Source organism: Punica granatum, chromosome 4, assembly GCF_007655135.1.
Source record: "Punica granatum isolate Tunisia-2019 chromosome 4, ASM765513v2, whole genome shotgun sequence".
In the NCBI taxonomy this organism is placed as follows: Eukaryota; Viridiplantae; Streptophyta; class Magnoliopsida; order Myrtales; family Lythraceae; genus Punica; species Punica granatum.
Window position 1 is genome coordinate 38,888,710 of NC_045130.1, and position 20,105 is coordinate 38,908,814.

General features: G+C 42.5%; 5 protein-coding genes and 2 non-coding genes across 7 annotated transcripts; 5 read left to right on the plus strand and 2 right to left on the minus strand.

Moving 5' to 3' along the window:
• The first annotated feature begins 295 nt into the window (after positions 1–295).
• On the plus strand, positions 296–3,262 carry LOC116203277 (protein DETOXIFICATION 35). The gene is made up of 7 exons (XM_031534951.1): positions 296–921; positions 1,018–1,643; positions 1,749–1,805; positions 1,931–2,169; positions 2,453–2,571; positions 2,695–2,781; positions 2,985–3,262. Exons 1-7 carry the CDS (start codon positions 673–675, stop codon positions 3,057–3,059), a joined length of 1,452 nt encoding a protein of 483 aa, XP_031390811.1. The 5' UTR covers positions 296–672; the 3' UTR covers positions 3,060–3,262.
• Positions 3,263–3,581: 319 nt separating this feature from the next.
• TRNAL-CAA lies at positions 3,582–3,665 on the plus strand. Its single transcript has one exon. It is a non-coding gene; the product is annotated as a tRNA-Leu (tRNA).
• Positions 3,666–4,340: 675 nt separating this feature from the next.
• Positions 4,341–7,116, minus strand: LOC116206243 (probable mediator of RNA polymerase II transcription subunit 36b). The gene is made up of 7 exons (XM_031539058.1): positions 6,960–7,116; positions 6,562–6,869; positions 6,105–6,200; positions 5,924–6,001; positions 5,667–5,843; positions 4,827–4,895; positions 4,341–4,713 (listed from the first exon to the last, which is right to left on the minus strand). The coding sequence occupies exons 1-7, from the start codon at positions 6,976–6,978 to the stop codon at positions 4,537–4,539; spliced, it is 924 nt and encodes a 307-aa protein (XP_031394918.1). The 5' UTR covers positions 6,979–7,116; the 3' UTR covers positions 4,341–4,536.
• On the minus strand, positions 5,192–5,264 carry LOC116206499. Its single transcript, XR_004156727.1, has one exon. It is a non-coding gene; the product is annotated as a small nucleolar RNA snoR60 (small nucleolar RNA).
• A 1,578-nt stretch (positions 7,117–8,694) lies between the features above and the next one.
• Positions 8,695–9,801, plus strand: LOC116205340 (protein SRC2). Its single transcript, XM_031537912.1, has one exon. It carries the CDS (start codon positions 8,811–8,813, stop codon positions 9,600–9,602), a length of 792 nt encoding a protein of 263 aa, XP_031393772.1. The 5' UTR covers positions 8,695–8,810; the 3' UTR covers positions 9,603–9,801.
• Positions 9,802–10,542: 741 nt separating this feature from the next.
• Positions 10,543–12,469, plus strand: LOC116205339 (UPF0496 protein At3g49070). Its single transcript, XM_031537911.1, has 2 exons — positions 10,543–10,794; positions 11,358–12,469. The coding sequence occupies exons 1-2, from the start codon at positions 10,602–10,604 to the stop codon at positions 12,428–12,430; spliced, it is 1,266 nt and encodes a 421-aa protein (XP_031393771.1). The 5' UTR covers positions 10,543–10,601; the 3' UTR covers positions 12,431–12,469.
• A 4,150-nt stretch (positions 12,470–16,619) lies between these two features.
• On the plus strand, positions 16,620–18,676 carry LOC116206069 (proline-rich receptor-like protein kinase PERK14). Its single transcript, XM_031538808.1, has 2 exons — positions 16,620–16,862; positions 17,242–18,676. The coding sequence occupies exons 1-2, from the start codon at positions 16,758–16,760 to the stop codon at positions 18,373–18,375; spliced, it is 1,239 nt and encodes a 412-aa protein (XP_031394668.1). The 5' UTR covers positions 16,620–16,757; the 3' UTR covers positions 18,376–18,676.
• Positions 18,677–20,105: the final 1,429 nt, after the last annotated feature.

The following is a 20,105-nucleotide window of genomic DNA, read 5'->3' on the forward strand; positions in this document are numbered from 1 at the left end:
CAAAGGCCCTCCCTGCCCCTGATGGTCCCACGTCACTGGAAATGTTAATTGAGAGCTTCTCAATATTAAAAAAACCAAACCTAACAGTTGACTCCTCGTTTGTTTTCTTATTATGCAGACAGTGTGATGTTATGACACGGCAAATCAAAGTTGACCATTCCCCATTATCACAAGCTCAGCTTGCTTTTGTTTATTCAAACATTGCCAGCCAAAAAGGAAGAAACATCAGATCTTATGTACTCAGGTTCCATTGAATCATACATCTCCGAAAATGACGAATAAACATAAAATCGAAATGGTAGTGCTAGCTAGTTTTTGTAAAATATTAGTTCTTTACGAAACCGATATTAACTCATCAAGATTACTCAACTCGGTGATAGAGGCACGTATAGAGTACGTAGATCGGATATCATGCATCTTGATCATCTAGCGTGTTGTCGGTGAGATGTACTGTAAGTGACGATTAATCGATGGAGAGGTTTGAAAATGTATGACATTTCCCGATCAAAGGGGAGGAGGGTGGCGAAAGTGCGGATGAAAATATCACAAGGGAAGGCATGAAAATTGCGTGATAATGAGGAGAGATATAGGGGGAGGACGTTGCTCAACTGAATTGGATTCCTGCTGACTCCTTGGACAGTCCGCTCGGAAAGTGACAGCACCGCGCCTGAGATGGATGCGCCGCTGCTCGACAGCGATGGGGACTACCAACCGGTCAGGAGCCTGGGGGAGGTGGCGGCTCTGTTCTGGGCGGAGACCATAAAGATGTGGAAGATCGCGGCCCCCATAGCCTTCACCATAATCTGCCAGTATGGGACCAACTCCTTCACCAACATCTTCGTAGGTCACATTGGCGACGTCGAGCTCTCTGCGGTCGCCATATCCATATCCGTCATCGGCACATTCTCCTTCGGCTTCATGGTCCCGTTTCCCAGTCTCTCTTTTAAACTAAACACGTGAAGTTAATATTCTATATCAGGTTTTGGGATGATTTGGATGATTTTGTATCGATGGCAGCTCGGGATGGGAAGCGCGCTGGAGACACTGTGCGGGCAGGCATTTGGGGCCGGCCAGGTGTATATGCTCGGGCTGTATATGCAGAGGTCGTGGATCATCCTCCTAGTCACCTCGGTCGCTCTACTTCCGATATATATCTTCGCCACGCCAATCCTCAACCTCTTCGGGCAGGACCCTGAGATATCTGAACTAGCCGGGAAGTTCACTCTCCAGATCATCCCGCAGCTCTTCTCCCTCGCCCTCAACTTCCCAACTCAAAAGTTCCTCCAGGCTCAGAGCAAGGTGAGCGCCCTCGCGTGGATCGGGCTTGTGGGCCTCCTCGTGCACATAGGTCTGCTCTGGGCATTTATCTACCAGCTGCAACTAGGCATGAGTGGCGCGGCCGTGGCCTACAACATCACGAGCTGGGGGATAGCCCTGGCCCAGGTGGGTTACGTGATGGCCTACTGCAAGGAAGGGTGGGGTGGGTTCTCGTCGGCTGCTTTCCGCGACATCTGGCCCTTTGTGCGGCTCTCCCTCGCTTCGGCTGTGATGCTGTGCCTGGAGATTTGGTACATGATGAGCATAATCATCCTAACCGGGCACCTTGACAATGCTGTCATTGCCGTTGGCTCTCTCTCTATTTGGTTTGTTCCTACTATATACGTACATATGTATATATATACATATATATATATATATATATATATATATATTCAGCTCTTTGAGTGTTCTTCCCCTGTCTATGACAGCATGAATTTTAATGGGTGGGAGGCTATGCTGTTTATTGGAATAAATGCTGCTATCAGGTGAATCTCAAAGACCCTCTGTCGCGATAGGTTTCTCATCGATCTAATGTGACTTCACTTAATCACTCCAGCAATGGCTGATTTCTGATCTTCCTGTTTGTGAATTCTTACATTCCTCCTCACAGTGTTCGGGTTTCGAATGAGCTGGGGCTAGGACGCCCGAGGGCAGCTAAGTACTCCGTCTATGTGACCGTGTTTCAGTCCCTTCTGATTGGGGTGTTATGCATGGTTGCTATCTTGATAACGAAAGACAACTTCACAATCATTTTCAGTAACAGCAAGGAGCTGAGGGAAGCTGCGTCTTGCCTTGCGTATCTTCTTGGTGCAACCATGGTCTTAAACAGCATTCAGCCTGTCATTTCAGGTACGCATTTGTATTTCCTGGCAAAGATTACCTGAGTTTCAAGGAATACTAGAGGAAGCGAATCGGGAGAGTTTGGCAACAACTAATTTTTGGGTCAGCTTTAGAAGCTTCTTTCGGGTGACCACTAAACTGCACGCAAGATCTTTCCTTGTGCGCCAAGTTTCAAGCAAATCTTAATTACATTCTCGATCATTTTGACGAGTTATTTTCCTAATTGCGACGAAAGATGAAGAATGCAGAAAATATATAAAGGAAGATGTTTTTGCGCTTTTCGGTCTCGCAGGGGTTGCAGTCGGAGGAGGATGGCAAGCACTTGTGGCTTACATCAACTTGGCGAGCTATTACATTTTTGGGCTGCCGCTCGGTTTTTTCCTTGGCTACTATGCAAAATTAGGAGTGGAGGTAATACGACTGAACAGAACAGCTAGCTCGCAAAGAGGAAAAGACCGAGTGGTTCCTATTTTCCTGCTCGGAGTTTCACCGATGATAATCTCACTATGTTTGCTTTGTATTCTCCGCTAATAGGGACTCTGGGGAGGAATGATATGCGGAACGACTCTGCAGACTCTGCTACTGCTCCTGGTGCTTTACAAGACTAATTGGAACAAAGAGGTCCGGATTTCCATTTTCGCATGCCGTTAGTCACTTTCATGTGCAACTTGGCTGGGACCAGTACTTACGGTCGCAGAAATTTGGAGCCCATCTCGGACATTCATTTGGCTCATGTTTCTCTCAGAGAACTCGTGTTGAACTTAAAAAACTCGAAACTTCCAGCCTCTTTTAATCTGATTGATGTGTGAAGTTGCAATCTGCAGGTGGAGCAGACGACAGAACGAGTGAGAAGATGGGGTGGGAAAGACACTGTGGAGAAGCTTGAAAACAGCATATGAATCATTGTTGCAGTTCAAATTACGTACTGCAAAAGGCGGTCAGGTTTCAGCTTTCTAGAGGTAGTAGTTCTGTTTAGTTTCCTTATGTACTTGTTCTTAGATCAGTAGCGGATTGGGACTGGATTTGGGACATGTATTGAGAATGAGCTTAAAGCTGCACAAGCAAGCGTTACGATATAAGAACATACAATGTAGTCTCGTGATATCACCGGAAGGAAGGAAACAGTCATAACGTAATCACAATTAAAGCAAGCATTACGATATAAGAATTTCTACGGCAATATTATATAGATTCAATGGACTGAACCCCATAAATAAATAAATAAAAAAGACACGGTTCAAATTGAAATACTTGTCAATGAGCAGCTTCGTTCAAGGTATTGGAGCATGGACCAGCTTTATCTCAGCAACTTACTTGGACGCACAAACGAGTATAGATGAGGTTTGGCTTTCCCGTAGAAATAATGGATGATGATTATGTGCCCTGTTAGACCATGAGGTAAATTACCGTACATGTCAGCAGTCAGGATGGCCGAGTGGTCTAAGGCGCCAGACTCAAGTTCTGGTCCTCGTGAGAGGGCGTGGGTTCAAATCCCACTTCTGACATGTTTTTTCAACTATTTTTTAACTTCATAATTTATCCTTTTGTATTTCACCTGAATCATACTTTGCTCGGACCGGCCCCAAGAAGTCCATAATTCATGTAAGAAAGCCCCCAATGTAAGCTTCTCCCCACTCTATAGATTATCGGTCCACAATGTTCGACGTACTCCGGCCATATAAAAGAGGGCTACTGCCCTTCCTGTTTCAATACAATAATAAGGCATGACGACTCAAAACATGTGAAAGAGTTGAGTCAGCCGATGATCAAGGTGATAGAGGAGGCCAATGGAAAGGTATGGTGACTTGAAAACGTGTGTGTGAGGAGCAAACTATCGAATCAACCTGAAGTTCATAACACAGATGAAAACAAGTCCTAATTTGATTTGAAGGCAGCAAAGAAGTGAAAGTGATGGCATGGTGCAACCATTTCTTTGATTGCACCTTAGAATTTGCCTCCTTATTTAAGCTTTACCTTTTTTATCTTCCCATGAGCTAAAGTTCATAAGAGCGCATTCTTTTTCTTATAGGAACATAAACAGTAATTACTACTTCCATAAAACATCTGTTCTAGACAACAGACCACCTATTCCTTGATGCTTCGATTTCCATTTCTCTTCTCTTTCCGTGGGAATGACTCATAATCAGATACTGCCCTTGCATTTACACAAACATGCCACATTTAACTGGTAAATTTCATCCTGAGCCTTTCAATGTCGCGTTCCAAAAACCCATTACGCAAAAGCAATTGCCAACAACAAAAATATGTTTTAGTTTCATCACTGCAGAGATCATCCTTACAAAACCGAATAAATGCCCAAATGGACACACTCAACAACAGTCACTTTTCTAGCAATTGCTAAAGTCCGCATCTAATCTAAGCAACGGGCTTCTGTTTCTTAGGCATACGGTATCCCCCAACAACACAAGCATGGTCTCGCTCGAAGGGCTCAAGGGTGACCTGCTCCGAAGGCCTGAACTGCTCTGCTTGTAGCTTCTTCACTTCCTGGGCGAATACCGTCTCTGCTGGCACTGTGGAGTCTATGCAGTTTGCCTACAAAATAACAAAATCACAAATCTCCAATATCAGTCTCAACCTCAGTGATGCATATATAACCTGAGAAGTACGAAGATGAAAATGCAAAAACCAAACATTAGTCCATTTACCTTGATTGAGATCACGAAATGACCACCAGCCTTCAGAAAATAGGAAGCATTCAACGCCAAGATTCGTGCCTGCAAGTTCACAGAAACAAAAGCAATAATAAACTTCATGACTCAAAAGCTCGTCTTACTTATTGTCCTTGTTTTTACAAAGGCTCCGAGACAATCTTCAAGGGCAAGTGCCAGCGAAATATGTGCTTTTAAGGTGCAGATAAAAGGAAAGTAGAGGGCTCAAAGATGAGCAGCTGAATGCAATGCCCAGAGATCAAAAGGAAATGGTGAACCAAAACATCCTAAATTGAGAAAAAGAGAAGTTTACAAGACATGAACTTAAGGAATGAGTAGCAAAAAGCTTGTAAAATTCAATGTGCATCAGACAACTCGATCTTGCATCACCCATGATGTCTTGAAGGGGAATCCGAGTTAATTCATCATATGCACTGTAAAATCAACAACAGAGAGAGAAAAACTGCTAACAGTTGGACGCCTGGTCAGGCTCACAACAAACTTTAAGAAGACAAGATTGTTCAATCCAAAGTAAAAGCTTTCCATTCAATACCCATAACACCATCTTGCAATCAGTATTAAAAGTTTCAACTAGTTTTCCACCAAACCACCTCTAAGTGAAAAATGTGAAAATTATGCTTGCTGGAGGTAGTTTGATGAACCCAAACAACTAAAAACAGCAGCACAACTAAGAAATAATTGACCAAAACATGAAAAACCATTTACTAAGAAAGCTCCACAAATTTCGTAAGCACATTACTGCCACCAGTTGGAAATAAAAAGCCACAGCAATACAACTGCAGAACGTGTTAAAGCAGGAAAAACAAGGAAATAAACCTGATCAGGCTGAGCAACATCTGAGAATATCACATCTACCATCCCAACCAGCATACGGTACTTGGCAGGATGCCTAGCATCTTCAATAATGGGGATAACATTTGTTCTCTTCTTTGCCATGTTAACCAGATCTCTTCCACTTCTGTGGGAAAACTCCACAGCATAAACAACCCCAGTCTGAAGGAGAAAAGTGTCCATAGATCAGATATTACTTCTGTGGAAAAAGGCCAATTTTTTTAGTTGTAAAGATTACTCACTGGGCCAACAATGTCGGATACATGGGAAACTGTGGTGCCTGAAGCAGCTCCCAGATAGAGAACACGAGCACCGGGTTTCTGTGAAAGCAGGAAGATTTTGTTAGAGAAAAATAATCAGTTATCGATGTCAACTAGATTCAAATTAAGCCTGAATAGGAACAAAATACATGGAAACACTTACAATCCAGATCTCATCAACACCACCAAGAACAGCAGCAGCCAACTTCGAACGGAAAGGGTTCCAGACTCTGTATTCAACCTTTGTTCCATCTTCATTCTGCAAGTGAATCAAAGTAGCATAAGACAAGGCAGCTAACAATTAACATACTTTGCAGAAGAGAACACATCGAGAGCATCACAACAGGGAAAATCAATCTATCATGATGATGCTAAATGCCGAGACCATAAAATCTTAGACTATCACGACAACACATCCCTTAACCGGGCTCTGTCTCCCAAACTCACACCGTGTAAAGTTTAAACTTTTAGAAACTGGTAATGCAAATTCCCATGATAACACCAAACCAGACGCTTGCCCAGCTAAAGAAGATCGCAATGTCTAATTAAACTATACTAGATAACACATATATGTTTGAACATGTATACATATACATGTGGATTAGTTGCAGAAGGCAAACCTGAACAGAGATTCTCTTCTCATTGTAGACAGCTTCTCCAGGGACCATGTTTTTCGTGACCAAAGCATCTTCCTTGCCCTTGGCAATGAAGATCCCTTCATGTCTATGAGGCTCAATCACAACCCTGCTTCCACCCTTCATCCCACCTCTCCCGCCACCGCGGCCTCTCCCGCCACCACGTCCACCGCGCCCACCACCGCGGCCTGTCATGGCACTCCCTCTGTCACCTCCACCTCTTCCAAATCCACCCCTACCTCTGCCTCTGCCTCCTCCATCACCTCTACCCCTAAACCCACTGCCTCCACGACCTGCACACAAACAAACAGCCAAGAACCACAGTCAATCTCATTTCTGTATCATTCGTGGCAGCATAACAGTTGCTGAAACTTTGATATTACCTCTTTGAGGTGGCCTCATCTTCGAAGGTAAGGAGTGCAACCGCTTTCACTGGAAGGGTTCAGTGGTGAAGAAGAGAGGGAGCAGAGCAGCTAGGTGAATTGAGCTGAAAGAAGAGGTCTTTTATGGCGGCAGATTAGGGTTTAGGGTTTAACAAGTGGAAAACTTGGGTTGGAGCGCCGCCGCTAAGGTGAAGGTCAAAGGCCCATTAAGGCCCAGTCTGAAGATACGGCCCATATATGTCAGTCCATTGCCTTTCCTTATGCTGGCAACAATGTAAGCCCAACGTAGCATTGTTTCGCAAGGTTCCTTCCCTTCCCGTGTTTTCATAATCGGACCGGATATCGAACTAGTCAGGCTGCGTGCCCTTTTGGGTGCATCCGCTGTTCAGTTCATTCAACATGTCTTACAACTGGTCCATTCGGGGAAGGCGGGTCCTTTCGAGCTATGAATTCCTTCATAATTTAATTCGTAAAAGTTTGTACTGTAAGTGGGAATTGTTCATTAGTGTAACCTAGAAAAATCACTTGGGGTTTACGAGAATGGGCTACTTTTGTCTGTGCATGGAGGGACCAGAAGGGACTACGATTTATCGAATGAGCGAGTTATGGAAAAAGGAAAACATTCCATCGCAAGAGGATTCAATAAGAACCCAAATTGGACGATTTGGAGAGCTCTAAGCCCAGGGGATTGGATTGGATTGGAAAGCAGCCATAGAATTCGATTGATGCATCCGCCGTGTCCGCTCCGCGTCTCCTCTAGATTCTTGAAGCTGCCGAAAGAGCTGACCGAGAGGCAAAGGCATGGCTTTGGCATCTTCACTTTACGTCATCCACCCCACCATCCTCTCCTAAGGTTTTCCAACCATTTATTCCATCCATAAAGGAAAAGAAATTTTCCTCTTGATATAAAAATATCCATAAAGACTTTTCTTTTGGAATCTCTTGTAACTCAATGCTTAGTCTTTAAGCCAAAAGAAAAGAATAAAACGTCCTAATTGGACTTTTCCACTGTTACAAAGCGAATCTCATTTTGAGAAGTTCTTTATCTTTATCTTGCCACACTATGTGAGAAAAAAATCAATTCGGATACAACAAATTCATAAATGATATGTTAATCACGAGAGTAAATACCTCAAATGTTGTTAATTGATTTTTTTTCCTGTAACATTATCATATTGAAGTAATAACTCCGTGACTCCTATTGTGTTTAATTTTAAAATTGAATAAAATTGAGTTTTGATTTTAATTTGTTTGTAATGATTGTGTGTTAAATTATGAAAAAAAAGTGTGAAAAATAATAAATAATTAAGAGAAAGTAACGGTTGTATTGTTAAATTGTGAAATAAGTAATGTATAGTTGAAAGAAAGTAATGAATGCGTTGTTGAATTTTGTAAAAAATAATGAATAGTCGAGAGAATTTAATACTAAAAATTATATTAAACGGTTAAATTTTTTTTTAAAAAAAAGTAATAATTGTGTTGTTAAATTAAATGTAAGTGTAGTAAGATAGAGTAGAATTAAAAAAGAATTATAAAATCAAACGGACTAATTATCCTCCACTAGGGAAATAAAGTACATGTTCATTTTTCCCAAAATACCCCTGATAGTAACTGCCCATCTCGAAAGTTGAAACATGATGCCACCGGGGATAATATCGAGAATATCCCCGGAGCCAAGGGCAATCCATTCCCACCACCATCTCATCTCTTCCATGTGTATATATACTGAGAGCAGTTGAGCTGCTCCGATCTATCTTTTAGGGGGAAAAATAAGAACAAAACAATTTTCATAGGAAAACCAAACCAAAGTGCCACAAAAAGGGGAAAGAGCCGTCAATCGCGTCCACTACTATGGCCTACTACGAGGTTGAGGTGACCATATCGTCGGCCAAGGACCTGAAGAACGTGAACTGGCGGCACGGCCCCATCCGGCCGTATGTCGTCCTGTGGGTGGACCCGAACAGCAAATGTTCGACCAGGGCCGACGAGGAGGGCGATACATGCCCTTTCTGGGACGAGATCCTCGTGCTCCCTGTCCCGACCGGCGAGCGGCTGGAGGACGCGGTCCTCTCTATCGATGTCGCCCATGCCGGGTCCGAGGAGGACACCAAGCCACTCATCGGCTCCGCCCGGCTCAAACTCAAGGAGGTCCTCGACGATGCCGGGATCGGCGAGCGCCTGACTCGCTCTCTCCAGCTCAAGCGCCCGTCCGGCCGCCCCCAGGGCAAGATTGATGTCACGGTCTGCATCCGGGATCTCCGGTATCGGTCACGTGATGCCTACTACGCACCGCCATATGGGGTCCCACAGCCGCCGGCTCCCTCAGCTTACACTGCGCCGCCGCCGCCCCCTCCATATGGGTACCCGTACTCCCAGCCCCCGCCACCGCCGCCGGCTGGTTATGGTTACCCGTACGGCGCTCCTTCGGCATATGCACAAGCCTCGGCGGTGCCACCGCCCGAGGAGAAGAAGAAGAGCAAGTTCGGGGGGATGGGGACGGGGTTGGCCGTGGGGGCGGTGGCGGGGGCCCTGGGAGGGGTGGCCCTGATGGAGGGAGCTGAGTACGTGGAGGACAAGATCGAGGATGACGTGGCTGAGAAGGTGGAGGATGACTTGGGATACGACGACATTGATGATTTCTAGGTGTGTGTGGGCAGTGGGGCCCGCTCATAGACCTCCCCGGTAGCTCCGGTTCGATTGCTCCGGCGGGGCCCAGTTTCAAGCGTGCGTTTCTTCGCTTCTTTTGGTTGTCGTCTGTTGAGTGTTTGTAATGTTCGCTGTTATCATAAATTTCGAGTAATTAATGGAACTATTAAATTATAGAAGAAATCATTAAAATTAATCGGTCTGGATACCGTTCGACGGGAAATATCATTCGCATAGATAAATCGGTACAGGTCTGCTCTGTCAAAACAAAAGCTCGATTGCACTTCGTGAAGAGTGATTTCGCCGCAGAATTGGAACTGTAACAAGATAGGTCTCTGAGCAAAAGAAGAAAAGGCTGAAATGCCGTATCGAGAATTAATTAACCTATCAGCTCATACGCTCTTCGGTTGAAATAAATGAGTCGGTATTCAATCTGACTGAACATATGGTATGCCTCGAAGAACAAATATAAAAAAAAATGATGAAATGGACAATCGAGAAAAACAGCTAACATCGATGTATCATATACATTCGAATTTCACTTTCCTAGTCGCTCCCTCAATATATGTTGTTGTTCGATCCAAATGCCATATGCTAGTCCAGATCCTAACATCTTATATGATATCACCTGCCCACCTAAAATATTGGTCAATGACATGTGATGTCTCATAGGAATCATCTGCAAATTAACTATAGCAGACGATCTAATAAGCTTAGCCAATTCAAATCTACGGTATCATTTCGTGATTTCGATTGAGGTGCGATGAGAAATTGTGAAAATAAAAATGATTCAGCTCCGATCGGGCGATAAGCTATTGCTTGGTTTATAAAATTGAGGCTTCCTTGCACGTATCTATATAATTTAAGGATGAGAGGGGGCCTAAGATTTAAAATCTTCACTTGCAGTGTAAGCATCGGGCCCTCGACCGCCCAAAAAATGGCTAAGAAATAAATTCAGTTTTCCTTACAAGCATATACATAGATGCGTGCACATATATGATGATGAACGATGATCATCTTATCTTTTGGCTTATAAATTTGAGCAGTTTCCCTTCGAATTTCTTCCTCCCTCGGTCGATCTATCCTCTCTCAATTCAATTTGGAATTCCAAAACATCATAAACGGAACGTTGACGGAGGAATGACAAGAAGAATCTCAACTCGTGTCAAGAAATTTCTTTCGTGTTATGGTAATTTTCTATGAACTCTTTCGCTTTTTTTCTTTTTGCGACATAGGATACATTTCCCCGACTTATCGTTAGGTATCACGGGGCATGATCAATGCAAATTTCTCGTGTATTTAAAGCTCGTAGAATTCAACGATAGGTGTGGTTGATAGAATTGATATTTTCAACTTGTGAGTTGTTGTACGAGATTAATTTTGAATAATTTCATAGATCAAACTTCCCATATGCATATTCTGAATCATCGTCATTCAATCAAATATTGTATTTTAGTTTTTTTCTTCCATTTAATAATGAAATGATTGGACCGGCTGTACCAATAGTTGATTTAAATACAATTTTCATGGTCCTAATTGGTTGAATTTAGAATTTTCTCATTCAAATATTGCACCGTAATAGTTTTCCTCAGTTAAAGCCTGGATGAGTTCTGCGCGATTCTATTGATCGCATATCAGTCCATTACTGGACCAACCTACTGGTCCAGTTGATACTAAGTAACGGCAGTTATAGTCGAAAAAGACTTTGAATGATGGTTTGAATATGATCGATACCTTGTTTCCCGACTGCAGGATCCGGATCAACGGGTCGCAGCCGCGCAGCCACCAATCTCGATGTGCAGGAAGAGTACGCTAACGCCTTCCGCACAGAATCATACAATGAGTTTTGGGACCGTGTGCTCGAGCTCTCCAATCAAGATCTCGCCACTTGTCAATCTCGGACCACGGGGTCCCCATCGACCACAGCAGCTCGGCTCCCGTCGTACCGGCTCTTCCTCGACGACCTTCTGGAGCCGGACCAGGCCACCATTACCCAAATCCTGTCATTGACCCGTTATGGAACGGCTCACAAGTCTCTCCTTGCTGAATACTTCTCCGAAACCGCAAATGCTTCTCTCCTATGTAGCGTCTTGCTAAAGGACCTCGACCATACACGCGCTAAGTATAGAAACATGAAGTCGGCTCTTAAATCGGCATGTATGAGCCACGCCCCGGACATTTCAGCACATTTAATGGAAGTCTTAAACTCCAATCCGTCAGTCTCATCCGCCTCTCCGGGCCAGGTCCAATCTATGCAGGCCGGTTGCTCTAGATTGCTCAAGCAACTCGAGTCGGCCCGTGATAAAGTTAGGGCTAAGATCGGAATCGTAAGCAAGATAAAGAATGGTTCAGCTACCGTTCTTGTAGCTCTATCAGCTTCATTGGTCATAGTCATTATGGCTCACGGTGTTCCGCTACTGGTGGCTGCTCCAGGTCTCTTAGCAGCTTCCTTCGAACTAGCTTCGCCACGCATGTTGGCCAAGACCTTGGTAGAGCTCGATGCTGCGGCCAAAGGGACTTACATATTGAAGAGGGACATGGACACCATCGGCCGGTTTGTGAGCCGGCTGAATGACGAACTCGAGCATATGCGAGAAATGTCTAGGTTTTGGCTCGAGAGAGGCGAGGAGCAGCTCCACACCAGCGAGGAAGTGGCTCAACAACTGGGCCAAAACGACTGTAGCTTCACCGAGCAGCTCGATGAGCTTGAAGAGCATCTGTACTTGTGTTTTATGACGATCAACCGAGCGAGGAATCTGGTGATGAAGGAGATAATTGATCCCGGGCTGCCAGCTCGGAGCCTCAAACGCCACTCTTCTCCATAAAGGGGTACAGATCATGAACTATCTTTAAAAAAAAAAAAATGTACTATTAGTTTTCATTGTTATCTAGGTAAATTACACAAAAATAAAATAAAAATCATAAACTATCATTCTTATCTCATATCAAAATCTTGATGTCTCATTTTAGTTTCACATCGACCACGATACGACGAGAACGTTAGTCATATGGGAAGCAGACTTAGGCCCTGAGGGAATTGGACCCCGATAGCTTAAAACAAAGCCCAAATTGCAACATTTGGGTCGGAAATGCAACGATAGACCCATTGGGTGGGCCTAGACCCGACCCATTAATGATTAACTGGGTCCAGCCCAAGAGGGCTGAGTACTACTGGACTTGCAAAATTCCCTCCTCTTTTTTTTTTCTTTTTCATTTTAATAAACTATAATCCTTTTTCGAATAACTTCGAAATCGTAATAAGAAAAGAAACGACGGCGATGATGAGATTGGGGCCGAGTGAAGGAATGGAAAGGAATCGACATGTAAAACAGCTTTCGTTTTCACGAGTTTCTTATATATATGTTGTTATATCACACAGTTTTTGAATATATATTTAGATAGCGTACAACTTTTAAACGAATATGATGCAGACAAAGCCATATGGCAAATGAATTGAAAGCATAGAGCGCACGCTTGGAGTTCCCAGAGGGCGACAAGAGTTGTAAAATTCTGATAAGTTCGGTGCATGTATGCATGCATGGAAGCAATTTCATGTCATGTACGCCTGCTCACTCGTTGTCTTATGTATTGGACTCATGTGCCAATGCGGGACATTGTTGTTTTTATAGTACTCGGCCACTTCTAGGCCAATTTATAGACATAATGACGCAGTATATACGTGAGTAATCTGTCATAGACCCGTTGATTCGCGCACGAATATTGGAATTACGACCTTCAACTCCCTATTGATTTTTCGAATACCTAGGTAATTGATATCCAACTCGAACAAATCTGAGAATTGGGCAAAGAGCATGAAAGTTCTAATTTTTATTGATAATCCAAAAATAACTCCTATTAGCCCTAGGGCTTACAAAACTTAAATAGGGTTTAAAAAAACCTAAATTACATAAAAAGAAATAAACTTTCTTGAAATTGTAAAAACACCCAAATAATAATAAAATGCCCGTTTGAGGCTCTAAACGATGAAATTCGCCTTAAATCGCGTCTTTTCATAGCTAAAGGCTATGAGTTTTGCTCCGGATGCCGTTTCCCGAGAAACAGGATCGTCAGAACCCGTTTTTCTCGAGATACCGATTTGCCACGTTTTTGGTCACATCACAAAATCAATAACTTAACGTGTATATATATATATATATCCTCTACTGAAAGAGATAATTAATCAAACTGAAAATATTTTGGATAGGATTTGATCCGATCGAAAGAAAATCCTTCGAACTTGCAAGTTTTTGAACACACGATCTAAACGGCGGCCAATTTATCTTATAATTGACGCGGGGACACGACAGCCGATTTTATAAATGGCTATTCTCGAACAAGGATGCAATCAGCTAGTTTGATTTGCCACGCAAGAGCACATTTTGGACAACAAGGTATTGGTGTACAATTTGTCCCTCAATGCGTATATACATATATACACATATATATATTAATCGTTATCGTATTGACGTGGTGATGTACCTATATCTGCATAAAAGATCGCGATGATAGTTATAGTATACACACACACATATATATGTAACTAATAAATTCGATAGACAACCACCACCTACCTTCAATTGGAACATGTGGTGTGTTTCTTTAGCTTTTGGCAGGTAGGACCAAGTTAAAGCCGCGCCTTAGAAATATGACAATTTCCGCTTGATATATGGTCATATATACATACACACACACGCACATACAGTGGGTGGATGTTCTTGGGTGGGCCCTCCCGCTATCCTTATATCAACATTTTCATCAATCAATTGCTTAAATATCCTCTCAAAGTTAGCACCTATGCGTTGGATTGGCCAAAAGGAAGGATGGTCCCTGAAAGTTCGTAGGCCAAAAAGCTAAACCTCCAAAAGGCGCGGTAATATATATTGTCACTCTCTTTCGTGCGCACGTGCAACCCTGTCACTTCATAGAACAATAATAACTAGAGCTTCATGCTTGTGCGGGCGGTAAATTTTTTCGATTACTATTTTGGGAAGGAAATTTTACGACGGTTGTTTGCGAAAAAAATCACTGTTGTTGTTGTTTTATTTTCGACTATCTAACAAAAAAATTTAAATGTTAAGATATTGAAATTTATGTAACTAGACTTACCCCATATATATATATATAATTCATGTTTCAACACCCACTTGGAATCAATTCTTGCAAGAAACGATTTAAATTCAACTGAATTCAATTCAGTTGTAACTTAATTGTGTTGTTGGAATTGTAGTAAAATCTTTTTGATTTTGTCTCGATTTCAAGTCCAGTGTAAATTTTGTAATTTTTAAGTGATAGTAAGTGATTTTAGTATTATTTTGATTTCAAACGGTTTAATCCAATGGAACTCTTGCCAATTGAATTGAATTCTCGTATTTTCACGGATGGGAAGGAAAATTTTTTATCACGATAATCTATATTTGTTGGGATAAAGGAGGAGTATAAGTAGAGTAGAGGGATCGGGCTTGAAGTTGACGGCTGATGCAATCCGGACCGTTGATGCATATGAACCCTTCATGGGCTCCACGGAGAAGTGGGGGATACCCCTCGGAAACATTTAGGATTGGTTCGGTCAGTGATCACGCCGCATGAGACTCTCGCGCACGCAATAGGACTAATAATATCAGAGCTCACGAGTATTTTGTCATCCTAACAATACGATTAAAAAGGATGTTGAGCAGTCAGTTCGAGTCGGTCGTCCCAGGACATATCTTTTGCGAAGCAAAATAACTAGCGACATCGCTCTGTCTGAAGAGGGAGCCGATCGAGGGCATCACTGGACTCTCGTATTATTCTCATTTTTTCCCGTCGATTTTCTTTCTACAAGTGCTTTGAGCTTGCAGCTTATAAATAGCCGCCTTTGATGGGAACACATAAGATAGTGAGTTCAGTGCAGTAATATTCTATTCAGCTCTGAATTATTTTGTGACTTGATTTTTATCGATGGCATTTCTTGTGTTCCTTTGGTTGATTGTCCTTCCTCTTATCATCATAATAGGAGTCGTTTTCTGCTCGTGCGAGGGTGGTCCAATCTACATTAGATGCACAAAAGTAAGGATATATATTAGGGTTAATTACCTAAAAATCACAATATTTGCTCTTTTTCTAAATTTTAGAAAATATCACATAAATGCATGATATTTGCACTTTTTTTTCTAAATAAAATACGACATTTGGAGAAGAGTACAAAAACACGATCTTTGCACTTCCTAAATATAGTACGACATTTAAAAAATAACATAAAAAAGCATGACCGTCATGATTCTAGCACTTAAAAAAGAATATCTCGCCTGAAGACTACGTCCATCTGTGCTATTTACTAAAGATCGTGTTATATTTAGGAAGAAGTGCAAATGATGTGTCTTTTTTGTGCTACTCTCTAAACGTCGTGCTATATTTAGAAAAAAAATGTAAAGATCGTGCATTTTTGCGGTATTTTTTAAATGTCATGTTATATTTATTAAAAAGTGTAAATGTCGTACTTTTTTAGGTGATTAACTCTATATATTATACTTAGTTGGTGATATCAATGTCAAGCTACACAATTTCTAATTTTTCCAATAAAAATATAATAAAGCTTCTATTTTCTTTGTATATAGAAATTTTTTAAACTTGAAAAATGCAAAATAAAGTATGATGCAAATATTCCATGCGACTTTTCTTCATTTCTATTTTTTCCCATATTTATCATTTTGATACGATAAAATAAAGTGAATTTGATTGGTCTCCAACCGCAATACCGGAACTGGTTCTAATTGATCAGTTAAAATGAATTAAAGCATGAACAACTAACGGTATATATCATATATATCATAGTTGAAGATTCACGTTCCTTTACATGTAAAGTGCAAGCAACTTGGTGTACAAGATGAACTCGGGAGTCGGCGTTGCGGAGAAAACATCGCATCAAGTCCGGAAAAAGAAAAAAAACGGCATAATTAATAATAATAAATAAAGAAAGAAAACGAAATATGTCGAATGTCGTCATCGATCTTTTTATGGCGAAGTGGTTTTAATTTATTGCGACAACGGAAGGAAATTTTTTTTTTTCACAAGATAACGACCACACGTTTACACTCTCATCACAGGAACAGATACGCACAACACAAAGGGGAATTCCTCAGCGAATGTTCCTCTGCTTTTGCTCTGCTGCTGAACATGAGGAATGCCGGAAACAACACCGCAGCCGCCTTTGAGACCATCAACGCCGCCGCCGCCGCTATAATCACAGCCGACTCACGTGCCCAGCCGGCCGCCGCCCAGGTGCGTTTCTGTTGCAGATGTAGGATACAAGACATCCATCCCTCGTGGAAATTCCAAAGAGTCGCTAGGAAAGTCTTATGTCCTGATTGTATTTAAAAGAAATAGGTCGAGTTCACGGCTCTCGATTTTCCCGAGGTTACCAAGCAACCTCCTACAAGTAGGTAGATCTGGTATATCGAGCTTGCGGAGTATTTATGGATCCAATAGGCGTCTTGCCGAGCTTCGGCTTCACATTCCTTGTTCCCTGCGGGAGAGCTGCGGACTATATGTTCAGGAAATTCCCGATTCGCAATGCTTAAATACTCAAAATATCACTTGGTGTCGTTAGGAAATGAGGAATTCGCATTAATGCGTTACCATGATCTTTGTCTAAGTGCAGAAGAGAAGATGGGGAAGCTGCTGGAACCTATACCGGTGTTTCGGACACCACCGAACCAGCAAAAGAATCGGTCATGCAGTTCTTGTCCCAGAACCCATCCTTCCGCCGCCTCCTGCTCCCGATGCACAGCCTTCGGGAGCTACTGTAGTGCCATTCATAGCCCCTCCATCGTCTCCTGCATCTTTCCTCCAATCGGATCCTCCGTCGATCACCCAGTCGCCCACTAAACTGCTCTCCCTCGCTGCCCTCTCCGCCCAGTCCCACTCTTCTGGAGGTTCTGCTCCTGTCTTCTCCATCGGTCCTTACGCTTATGAGACGCAGTTGGTGTCTCCACCAGTCTTCTCAACATTCACTACCGAACCGTCCACCGCTGCTTACACACCTCCGCCCGAATCTGTCCAAGCAACGACACCTTCTTCGCCTGAAGTGCCCTTTGCACAGCTGCTGGCTTCTTCTCTGGAACGAGCTCGGAAGAACGGAGTGCCCTGCCAGTTTTACTATCCGGGAAGCCCAGGTTCTCAGCTGAAATCGCCGGGTTCAGGTGTCTCAAATTCCGGAACTTCTTCTCCATTCCCCGAGAAACCCCCTGTTAGAGTCCCAGGATTCGAACATTCCTCGTACCGAAAGTGGGGTTCAAGGCTAGGCTCTGGATCTCTAACGCCAGATGGAGCGGGATTACGTTCTAGGCTTGGTTCGGGTTCTTTAACTCCATGCCAAGAAACTTTTCCAGTCGATGAACAGATAATTGCCAAGGTGGGAAGCGCCTTTAATTCTCCTGGCAGGTCAAGAAATGACGAAGATAATGCCGTAACGAGTCATCACAGGGTCTCATTTGAGTTGACTGGAGAGGATGTCGCGCGTTGCTTGGAGAGTAAATCGGCGGCAACTTCTTTCCGGGCTCTACAAGAATTTCCGGATGGTGAGGCACTGGACAGCTCCATCGAGAATCACCACTCGGTCTCCGTTCAGTCTGCAAAGGAGTTCAACTTCGTGAACACAACCAGAGATTATGATGCTAAACCCGAACCTGTTACCGGGGCCGAGTGGTGGGCCAACGAAAAAGCTGCTGCGAGGGACTCCAAGAGCCGAAACAGCTGGTCATTTTTCCCGTTTCTTGGGCCCCAAGCCAGCTGATGGAGTGTTTTGGCCTCTCTTGTACGTTCCATTGACAGAAGTCGTAGGCATATCTATCAAAAAGACAGAAGTTGTGAGCATATCCAAAATCAATGACACAAAGCCTCCGCGTCGAATAAGATCGATGGGGGAATGAACGATTATGTGACTTGTTAGGAGTGGGAGTGAACTACATTCTTTAGTAGGATTTTACAACAGAATAATAGAAATAGCTGTGAATTGTGTGGGGTATTCCGTGAAAGGAACCATATTTTTGCCTACAGTGTTGAATAAATGGAAACATCGTACTTCACCATCGTAACAGTTCTTGCAAATACATACGCAGTGCAGTATCAAGTCTTCTGTTAATCAACATTCGAAGACCAATTCGTTTGAGAACATCCCAAAGACTGCGGACTGTTGAGCAGCATTTTCATTCAAATGCCGTTGTATCAAATCAAACAGCAACGACCAGTTTACACGGTCAACCCGCAACGGTAGTGTATAATTTGCATATAACTGGTGATAAGGCTACAGAAGAACTGGAGTTTCGAATTCACCTTCAGCGTATCTGCCCTTCATTTCATCTCGAACCTGAGCCAAGTCTCTTTCTTTGTTATTCGCTGCCGTCCAGTGTTGTTTCCGGAAAAATTCACTCTTTACATATTACCACTCTCTTGGTATATGTCCTAACTGTGAAAATCAGAAACGTTTATTATATTGTTGATCACAGTTCAATTTGTTCTTTGTAATAATACAGAACAGTTTGCTTGCATTAAACATTTATATGTAGTTCCACTTCCACACCAGAGATGTTCACGTCGATCCAATCCGTGTTTAAATGTCCGTGTCCGTGCCCCACACCATCCCGATGATTGAGAATTGTATATAAGATCATTAACAGAGAAGATTTAGTTCGAAGGGTTGAACATGTAGATCTGATAGACTATTAACCTGAATCTTATTCCAATCAATAATGGAGGATGGCTTAATAGAAAAATTAGAGGGACTATAATTTTTTGGGTGGAGAGTTATGTAAAAATGGAAAAAGGACAGTTCCATGTGTTCACATGTCCGACAATATTAACATTTTTGTTTATGTCAAATAATCCGATCAGGATAAGAACAGGATGGAGATAATAAATTAATAATGCAGAAACGTCGCAGCAGTGCGTGAGCAGGACAATTCTTGAGTTCTTCGCGATCCTCACTTGTCCGAACACTGTTTATGTTCATGTCTGACTGGTGATTTGAATCGCACTCTCTTAAACAAATTCCCACTCTCAAACCTGCCATTAGTGTTTAACGCCTTGTTTGGTTTCACAAATTAATTTAACTTTAGTTTTAACTCCACTTATCTTCAATTCAACAACAGAATCATTACTTTTTTTCATAATTCAACAACACAATCATTACTTTCTCTCAACTATTCTTACCTTTTCACGTTTTTTCTCATAATTCAATAACACAATTAAAATCAAAACTCATCTCCACTTAACTCTAAAACTAAACGCACCATAAAAGACATAAAAAGTATCCTCATTCAATCGAGAAAATATTTCATGTTAAAGCATAATTTTGAAGTTCACTGTTATAGTCTGCGATGCGACTCTCATAAGATGATATAAAATCTAACTGTGAACCTATACGACATTTTGAAAGTGGGCCCAGCCCATTAATAGCGAATTTGGGGTTAAGCGTTTTCTAGATTGGGCTAAAATGGACGGGCCGTTGGCTAAAAATGCCCACTG

Bases quoted from the DNA above. Each gene is read 5' to 3' on its own strand.
- LOC116203277 (XM_031534951.1), top strand. From the start codon at position 673: ATGGATGCGCCGCTGCTCGACAGCGATGGGGACTACCAACCGGTCAGG. The intron at 1,806-1,930 runs GTGAATCTCAAA...TCCTCCTCACAG, and splicing joins GGAATAAATGCTGCTATCAG to TGTTCGGGTTTCGAATGAGC. The intron at 2,170-2,452 runs GTACGCATTTGT...TCGGTCTCGCAG, and splicing joins CATTCAGCCTGTCATTTCAG to GGGTTGCAGTCGGAGGAGGA.
- LOC116206243 (XM_031539058.1), bottom strand. The intron at 6,201-6,561 runs GTTTGCCTTCTG...ATTCACTTGCAG, and splicing joins AGAAGAGAATCTCTGTTCAG to AATGAAGATGGAACAAAGGT. The intron at 4,714-4,826 runs GTAAATGGACTA...GTTATTTTGTAG, and splicing joins ATTTCGTGATCTCAATCAAG to GCAAACTGCATAGACTCCAC.
- LOC116205340 (XM_031537912.1), top strand. From the start codon at position 8,811: ATGGCCTACTACGAGGTTGAGGTGACCATATCGTCGGCCAAGGACCTG.
- LOC116205339 (XM_031537911.1), top strand. From the start codon at position 10,602: ATGATGATGAACGATGATCATCTTATCTTTTGGCTTATAAATTTGAGC. The intron at 10,795-11,357 runs GTAATTTTCTAT...TCCCGACTGCAG, and splicing joins GAAATTTCTTTCGTGTTATG to GATCCGGATCAACGGGTCGC.
- LOC116206069 (XM_031538808.1), top strand. From the start codon at position 16,758: ATGAGGAATGCCGGAAACAACACCGCAGCCGCCTTTGAGACCATCAAC. The intron at 16,863-17,241 runs GTGCGTTTCTGT...GTCTAAGTGCAG, and splicing joins CCCAGCCGGCCGCCGCCCAG to AAGAGAAGATGGGGAAGCTG.